At 39.0% G+C, this 8,950-nt stretch overlaps 2 protein-coding genes across 3 annotated transcripts in view; both read left to right on the top strand.

Annotated features, from left to right (window-relative positions):
• atp6v1h (ATPase H+ transporting V1 subunit H) overlaps nucleotides 1-8,950 on the top strand; it is a 290,066-nt gene that overhangs the window by 244,184 nt on the left and 36,932 nt on the right. The window lies entirely within an intron of this gene.
• Nucleotides 1,643-6,451, top strand: tcea1 (transcription elongation factor A (SII), 1). 2 transcript variants are annotated; one of them, XM_071918227.2, is made up of 10 exons: nucleotides 1,643-1,826; nucleotides 2,763-2,825; nucleotides 2,908-3,013; nucleotides 3,287-3,389; nucleotides 3,547-3,695; nucleotides 3,826-3,882; nucleotides 4,111-4,265; nucleotides 4,522-4,668; nucleotides 5,377-5,448; nucleotides 6,031-6,451. In XM_071918227.2, the coding sequence occupies exons 1-10, from the start codon at nucleotides 1,752-1,754 to the stop codon at nucleotides 6,037-6,039; spliced, it is 936 nt and encodes a 311-aa protein (XP_071774328.1). In that variant the 5' UTR covers nucleotides 1,643-1,751; the 3' UTR covers nucleotides 6,040-6,451. The 2 variants fall into 2 exon arrangements, with proteins under 2 accessions (XP_071774328.1, XP_078143804.1); XM_078287678.1 differs by having other exon boundaries at nucleotides 3,550-3,695.

Raw genomic sequence — 8,950 nt, forward strand, 5'->3', positions numbered from 1 at the left:
TCCACCATCAGATTTCAACAACAAGAAAGATACAACCTATATTTGTACTATATTAAATATGCTGTTGAATGTAATTTGTTAGAAATGCAATCAGAATGTTGGAAATGCCGCAGTCTTCATAAAGAAACCATTGTGCCCAAACATGGATGACTAACACAATTTATCCAAAATAGGTTTTTGCACCATGTACTAGACTTGAGATTTGGTCAGTAAACAGCGCCTTATGGGGATCTGATTGCATAAGGAGGTGAGAGGACCTGTGTTACGACCTTTACTGCCCCTGACCGAGCAAAACCTGCTGATACTTCCCACTGACAAAGATGAAGACTGGCTGGCAGGGGGATTCAAGGAGGGGTCCAAATGTAGGTTACTTACAGCCTAACGTGCAGACAATATTCATTTACATTATTCATGCAAAGTGTTAGGAGGGATGGGCTTTAAACAAAAGTTTTATTCGAGTCACATAGTATGTCTCCATCAGTTGTGGTTGAGCTGGGGAAAAAATTATATGAATGTTGTCATAGTATTTAACCTTTTATATCATGTCCTGTATATGGAGTTACTGTAATTGGGGGCATATCACATCTTTAGTTGAGTTGAACCTGTTGCAGTGATTGTGTGAAGCTGCCTGACCTCAAATCTTGTTGTGAAAAGTCAGGTGTTGATCTGTTTGGATTAGGAAGGTCACTAAATAGCTTGTTGAGCACTGCGGCATAAATGCAGTATAAGATCACCAGTGTGGCCTAGAGGCTGTCTCGTAACCAAGAGGTCACAGGTTTGATCTGCACAACAGCCACTGTTTTCATCAAAAGCCATGTGTCCTGCCAAAGTGTCCTTGAGCAAGACACAGAATATCTTCCTGCTAACTCATTGTAAATCACTCAGGGTAAGAGCTGGATAACTCTCAGCTAAACGCAAAAAACTTCTGTTTACTGCTTATTTTTGAGTTTGAAAAACAGTCTATAGGCTAATAGCAGGTTATGCTACTGACTTTTACTCTAGACCTGTAAGCTTCCATAGGACCAGGGCTGAAAATACAGTAATGTTATATTGTTGCTGACCAGATCAGGTTCTGCATATGGATAAGAGCAAATTGTTCAGTGTTCACAACAATAACAATAACATAAATGGTCGTCTTCATGGGTGAGTTGTTAATTGTAGTTCCTTCTGGTGTGCATCAGTCACAATACCCATTTTAAACTTCCCAACTGATAATAGATTAAACATAGTGACAACATTGGCCCACATTTGTCATCCAAGACCCATAATATATGTGTTTTTTTAAAAGTAGAACTGTGCTTCAGTTTCCAGCATGCCAAGGGAACCTTAGTTAAAAAATTCAAGGCCCCGACTAGAGATGCAAGTGGCACTTTGACGCCATCTAACGAAACTTTGCGATATTGACAAAATATGCGGGCCTCGCTTTGAGAGCAGGTGTCTGTGCAGAACAAAATTGACGGAGTCATATGTAGTTGTTTATAATAAAATTATAACCATTTGATTAATTTGTGTTTATCACCGAGTGATCAGCACTCGGTGTTGTGATAGTTCCCAGCGCAATCTTCGATTCTATCTCGATTAACTCACCTTAAACTCATGCATCAACTAGTCAGGTCTGGTACACAACAGAGGATCGGTGTGCGGTCCGCCAACACAGACGCCGCTTCCACTTACTCAGTGGCGTGGTCTTTTGTCGTTATATTTTCTTTCCCATTTGCTTCTAATTTCTATCTTCCAGTAAATCAGTCAATATGGGTAAAAAGGAAGAAGAGGAGATAATTAGAATTGCGAAGAAAATGGATAAAATGGCGCAGAAGAAAAGCGGGGTGAGATGTCTGACATGAATGAATGCTTGCTTGCCTATCTAGCCGTCCTGGCTGATGTTGATATGTTGGCTAACGTTAGCGCTAATGGACAGTGGTAGTATTAGCTACTGAGTGTAGCCATTTTAGCTGTTAGCCAATGTAGCTACTGGCAACAAATGTAATGTGTGCCATTGAAATAGATTACGATCTCCAATAGTAAAATCGACACCCTCAATATTAAGCCCTATAATATACCCCTTGTTATAGCTACCCAGCGGCTAATAATATTAGCTTGCAAGCCTTCTCAACTTAACGGTTATTGTGCCATAGGTGTCCACTCCAGTTAGTTAGCCGACTAGCCTGTGCTACTAACTGGGTCCTTCGCAGTAAACAGTTGACTTTAGTCATTTTAGCTAGTTTTGATCACTGAATTAAAGTTGGATTTGGCCACTTTTGCTAATAGTTTTAGCTGATGTATTTTAGATAAAATCATTATTTTGGGCTTATGTAATTGTATTATTAAGTAGGTAAGTAGGTATCATGGAAGTGCCACCTTAGGGTCGCAAGCTGAATTAGCCGGCTAGTCAGGTATGGAGGTAAACAACAACACTTAGGTTAATGTTATCCTAAATGAATGGCCACTTCCACACCGTGTGTGTGTGATGACAAGTAAGTGTTTTGATTTTAGGGTTAGGGTTAGGGTCACCATTTAACTGACTGATTAATTTTAGTAAATGAAGCTCAGTTTGTGTGGAAAATATAGTTAGCTGAAGATTGATGAGAAACCAAAACATCTCTTAAATCAGCGGCAAAGTTGATACAATATGTAACGTCAACCTGCTTTGGAGCGGAGCAAAGCAACAGGCTAAAATTTGACATAACTAATCAGGTTATTAGCTGACATTCAGTATGAGATGGGTTGAAATGTTTCTCAATGCACGCCCCTCTCCCCTGCAGTCTGGGGCTTTGGATCTACTGAAGGAGCTGCGCAGTGTCCCCATGACTCTGGAGTTGCTTCAGGTATCTTTGCCCACCTTTTCACATTGCTTCTCATCTGCACTGCATTTAAGCCCAGAGACACTGACACAAAGTCTCTCCACAGTCTACCAGAATTGGGATGTCCGTTAATGCCATCCGCAAGCAGAGTACAGATGAGGAGGTGACATCCCTAGCTAAATCCTTGATCAAATCATGGAAGAAGCTATTGGGTAATTTATTACTTTGGAAGTCTACCTGTACTTGAAAGTGTGTGAATTTGACTTCTTTTGTGTGTATGTTTTTGATTAGATTGATTGTAATTGTGCTTGCCTTTTTCTCCATGCCTGCTAGGGCACATCAAAGCAACATGTTTAGAGCTGATGTTCAAAACTGTAAATGCTCATTGTGCAAGTTTCCATCTCATCTTGCCAAGCACTTTGCTGTGTTGACCTGCCTGGACGTTACTCTGGTATCGCTTGACTCTGTTTTCAATTGGATTCCAGATGAGCCTGGAGGTGGAGAGAAACCTTCAGAGGAGAAGAGGAAAGACCAAACGACGCCTGTTGTCTCTCCCTCGCAGGGAAGCCCAGAGGCAAAAGAAGAAAGGTAACAGGAAAATGAACAAACATCATTCTTTTAGCATTACTGATGTCCATTGCCGTTTGCCTGTGGAAATGGAACGGAATCGATGTGCTTAATTTTTTCAATATTGTTGATTTGGTGTGCTCCAGCAGCTGAATAAGCGCCCTTATTGCTCCCATAGCAGCTCCAGCAGTAACTCCAGCAGCAAGAGCGAGCCTGCTGATGTTTCAACCAACACACTCATCTCCACCTTTCCTCGTGCCCCCACCACCTCTGATTCTGTTAGGATCAAGTGCAGAGAGATGCTGGCCAATGCGCTGCAGACCGGGGGTAATCCTATTATTATAATATGGACAACAAGTTCTCATCAGAGGATGGATTTGTGGTTGTTGACCATAGGCTTTAGTTGTTGGTTTTTTTAAACATTCTTTGCCCGCCTCCTGGTCTTCCTTTATTCCAGATGACTATATTGCTATTGGTGGTGATTGTGATGAACTTGGAGCACAGATCGAGGAATATATCCTTTTCAATGAATGTTGTGACTGTGGTTTTAAGGGTGAACTGGAAATGCCGTTCTTTTTTGTTGGATGTTTTTGCTCTTTTCAGTATTAATATTTATAGATGCTTTTCATATTGGTATGTACTAAAAACGCAGCATATTGACCCTGATAGCTCTATGTATTCATTTCTTTGCTGAAGCTCAAAAATTAAGCTGTTAGAATTGAGTTCCTTGACCTGCTACCACGTATCTTCCAAGAGTTTAAGAACACAGACATGAAATACAAGAACCGCGTGCGGAGCCGGATCTCCAACCTGAAGGACGTGAAGAACCCTAATCTGAGGAGGACTGTGCTATGTGGCAGTGTGTCCCCCGAGCGCATGGCCAAGATGACAGCAGAGGTGTGTTAGCTGTTCATGGATTAATCTTAAAGCTCTTCGATCAGGAAAAAATGGCACGTCTTCAGTAGTACTGATATTTCAACCCCATTCTGGATTGATGCAGTTGTGTGTTTTTCTTAAGTTTGTTTTCGCTCAACGTTTCTTTCAATTTCATGTGGCCATAACCGATCGTATCTACCCAGCTGTGTTGGTAAAACGGTGATCGGTCTTCTCACAAGTATTCTGGCTCATTGTCGGCACTCTTCTGTTCTTGTAGGAAATGGCCAGTGACGAACTGAAAGAGATGAGGAAGAATTTGACCAAAGAGGCTGTCAGGGACCACCAGATGGCCACGACCGGAGGCACTCAGACTGATCTGTTCACCTGTGGCAAGTGCAAGGGGAAGAGGTGCACCTACACGCAGGTAAGGAGATTGCACTTCATGCTGCATTGAAATTGTGGTGTTAGTAAAAGCCCTTCTGGTTGTTATGGTTGATAGTTGATAGTAAAATAAGTTTAGCAAGTAGTTATGCCAAGCCTGCCTGGTCACAAAGTTTTGGGGTAGCATAGTATTGTCCAAATTCATAGATGACAACTTTACAAACTTTTAAGTTATAGGATAATTTTACTAAACTATTTATCCAAATTGAATATTCAAATTTTTAAGTAACACAAAGTGAATTTTGACTTTCTCAACTTCTAGTCTGGAAAATCTGGTCAAAGTTAAAAACCAGAATATCTGAACTCTGGCAAAAATGCCATACACTGTTGCAGTCAACAATGGCATGGTGAGAATTAACTGAACACATTCATTAAAAATAAATGACACCAGATTTGCTGTCCACCATCCCAACATAGACACTGCATTATAGCTACTTTCCAGGACCATTTATAAGAACAGTCTTAGATTTAAACTCATGTACACCATAAGTATTCAAATGGCTGAGTGAAAAACAAGTTGAATCCTATTTTGTGATATTGGCATGACAAATGCTGTACAAAAATAACCTAGGTGCAAACTGGTGACTTTCTTTGTATTCTTTGATCAGGGAGAAAAGGTTTTTGAGCAGCCTTGCTTGTTTAGTTGAGTGTATTATTGTAACAATGGGTTTGTGCATTTGATTATTTCTAGGTTCAGACTCGCAGCGCTGATGAGCCAATGACCACATTTGTCTTCTGCAATGACTGTGGAAATAGATGGAAGGTATGTTGTTAAACACTGACTTTGGCTCACTCATCTCAGTACAGTCTTAATTATGTTAAAATTCCAGAATTTTCCAGAATTTGTGTGTGTGTGTGTGTACTATATGCTAGATATAGTAATACATATTGGATGAATAGTAATGCATACAGTAATAAATATTCTATTTATTAAATTATAATATATACACTATTAACCAAATGTAATGTTTTAAGAGGCACTTGTTAAAATAAATTTTTAACACACTGTGACTCAAAAAATAAATGTGTTATTTTAATGTTTACAAACAGAGTCAACCGTAATGAAACCTGTTACAGCCTCAAAATGCATTTAAAACCATTTGCTGGCACATGCTACCTGTTCTTCAATAGCTCAGTCAGCCAATTTGAGAGTGAAAAGCAAACAAAAACAAACATCATAAAGCCATTAGTGGGTGCCATACTGTAATTGCAGATTGGGCCTTTAATGATCAAACATTTCACAATGTTTGATTACATCATTGGCAGTCGATCATTAGTGTTTCCAGGAAAATGTTCCAGTATCTGGGGGCTAATTAATGTTTTTATTTATGTTTTTTTTTTCTAGTTCTGCTGAATATACAGGCGCTATCCTTGGCATTCAGACAAGTAGCAAAATTCCCGGACCAGGATTCTGTCTATCTGCAACAGATTGGAACTTTGTATTCTGTGGTACCTGGTGCGCAAATTGCCATGTAAAGACACCACCGCTGTTATTTGAATATTTTGTTCATAGGTTCAACTCATTGTCAGACCCCCTTTTTCCCCAGACTCTTTTAATCTTGTTTTTAGCTATTTCTCACTGTCAGATATATGCGATCAATCTTGTCTCATTGTTTCTTTTACCGACATTTTTTATATGTAGTTTTAACACTTTTGACAACGTATGACCCACATTTACTATTGTTTTGCTTTCCCCCCCACAACATTGTTTTATTTAATTTCCCAATAAAGTGTAATCCATTTGATTAAAAAATTGTTTTACAGTAGTCATCTGTTATGCCGTGTCTTCAATCTCTTCAGGTTAATATGTGATCCTGAAGCTTATACTCAGGCAGTTGTTAATGATCTCAGAAGACAAAGATCATGTGTATGCCTGTGTGTGTGTGTGGGGGAGTATACTTTTGTTATTGGTGGAATATTCATCTCATGAATGTTGATGTATGCATATTAATCTGACTAGGGATGGGATAATGTCATTGGCTTAACCACGGAGGACACGATCGTTCCTCTGCCTTTGTATGTGTGTGTGTGTGTGTGTGTGTTTTTTTTTTTTTAATTGCCAGGTGCATCCACTCGATGTTGATCGGCTGTTGTGCTGCCCTGTCTACACACAAACCTAAGCCAAACCAGCCACAGAATGGCTTGGATAAGCTTGTTTTGTGCTATTGAAAAGCCTTTTACCAAATCAGGCTATGACAAAATATGAATGAAAATTATACAGGGTCCACAATATAAGGATCACCTTCTTATTGATTGAATATTGAGTTGCACCTCAAGACTTTAAACATTCATGAGCCTGTCTTTTGCCCTTTATCTGCATTTTCTGATCATAGTGGATTAAATGGGCGAAATCAATAAACCGTCATAGGCTTCTCCTGGATTCACCTGGTCAGTCTCTTTCATGGAAAGAGCAAGTGGTCGTAATACTTTGTGCACACAGTTTCCTGCGCTGAAAACTTTTTGAGTGTTGCGCAATGGTTGTGAATCATTTTGCTCATCCTCATCTTTATACCCCATTTCACCAATATTTTGATCTGTCTGCTGATTTACTCAAAAAATACTTTAATAGGGATGTGAGTGAGAATCCCATCACGACCAGCAGCCCATACATGTTTGTTTAAAGATTCATTTTGCAGGCATGTTAGAGTGCTTGAAAAGGTTGTATTGTGGTTTTGTGATAAAAAATAATTCCAGAGTCAGTAAAATTATTGTGCTTTATTTTATCTTAAAGAATCAAAATGCCCACAAGTCATTATTTTCTTGGAGAATAACAGAAAAAAAAACTAAACCATATACTGTAAACATTCACATTATTTGTTTTTTTAAAAATGTATTCTTCAGTAAACTTAGCGCAAAATAACACATTTCATATAGTAAACAGAAGAAGAAACAACATTTATAGGCAGTATCACTCCAAACCATTGGCTTAGATTGTGTTTGAGGTTGATCTACATGGTGTATCCATCAGCTCAAATTGCACATATTAAGTTAAAGTTAACTCTAAGACAAGTAGAAGTGCCACCGTGAAGCACACAGGTTGGCAGACAGAAGTTCAGGTCAGCCAGCCCTATCCATCCACCTTTGTTGTCCTCAACAAACAAAGGCATGTGTTGTCATTAATCTCCACCATACTGTTTGGTAGCACTACCAAAATGGACTGATGTAGTCACGACTAAGGAATCAAGACGATACACATGCGATAATTTGGCCAATGAGAGGGACAATTTCCAGTAACTGACTTAAGGGTGCTCCAGTAGCCACCCATATGGCAAGAGTTTGAAAACAACTGTTGCCCATGAGAAAGATGTCACAAAATTGAATGTCAAGGCACTTCCCCATGTGAGGATCTTGTCTTTGAGTGACATGTTTGTGAGGCAACAAAGTAATTCAACTAAAACTAGCAGAATACATAAAAGTATTTAACACTTGGCAACTCCAATTTTAGTAAGTGGAAACGTTTTCAATAAACGTATGAACACAGTTTACATGGTAGCTTTGGTGTCACTGCTAAGCTGGCCTGACCCCAGTGTCAATTTCAGTCGTCAGTCAATTTGATAAAATAACAGACAGGCTTTTGAAACTATGATTTTTAAGTCACCAAATCTCTCACTGTAACAATTGACTCTTTCCGCAAATAACCCTAGAGCATTTGCACCCTTAGCCCAACTCCGTTCACATGGCAAAAGATTCAACGTGAAAAAATGACCAGGCTTGTTATAATAGTTCTCATTCTCACTAATTTCTGCTTTTTTATCAACAGTGCATGACTTTATAGTATAGTTTACTGCTCCGTAATACTAAAACATACTTTGTACTTGCTGGTATTGGTATCTGTATTGGCAAAAGATATTGATAAATAAAAAATACTTTATAAATAGAAATGCTTAAGTTCTGATGTCAGACTATGGTAAAATAACATTGACTGTTTCAATATTGTGAAACCTATGAGGCGTTCACTGAGTAACATTTGAATAAAAAAATCTTGTCTCAAATAGGCTAAGTCAACAACTCTGTGGTTAAGATTGAGTAAAGAAAGTTAATATACCCTCCCATCATTGATTTTAGTTTCTTAGGGAAACAAATTGCACTCTGTGACAAGAGCTATCGTCACTTTCTGTTACTTCACCGATAACCACATTTACTTTGAATCACTCACAATATCTACATGAACTGGAGTTGCCAAGTCACTGTTACAGGTACCAAAGTGTGAGGTTAGCTGACAAAAAACAGGGTGAAACCAAGGTAAATCATACAGTACCCCACAA

The sequence above is a fragment of the Centroberyx gerrardi genome, chromosome 13 (genome assembly GCF_048128805.1).
Source record: "Centroberyx gerrardi isolate f3 chromosome 13, fCenGer3.hap1.cur.20231027, whole genome shotgun sequence".
Lineage (NCBI taxonomy): Eukaryota > Metazoa > Chordata > Actinopteri > Beryciformes > Berycidae > Centroberyx > Centroberyx gerrardi.

Bases quoted from the DNA above. Each gene is read 5' to 3' on its own strand.
- tcea1 (XM_071918227.2), top strand. From the start codon at position 1,752: ATGGGTAAAAAGGAAGAAGAGGAGATAATTAGAATTGCGAAGAAAATG. The intron at 4,266-4,521 runs GTGTGTTAGCTG...CTGTTCTTGTAG, and splicing joins TGGCCAAGATGACAGCAGAG to GAAATGGCCAGTGACGAACT. The intron at 4,669-5,376 runs GTAAGGAGATTG...GATTATTTCTAG, and splicing joins AGAGGTGCACCTACACGCAG to GTTCAGACTCGCAGCGCTGA.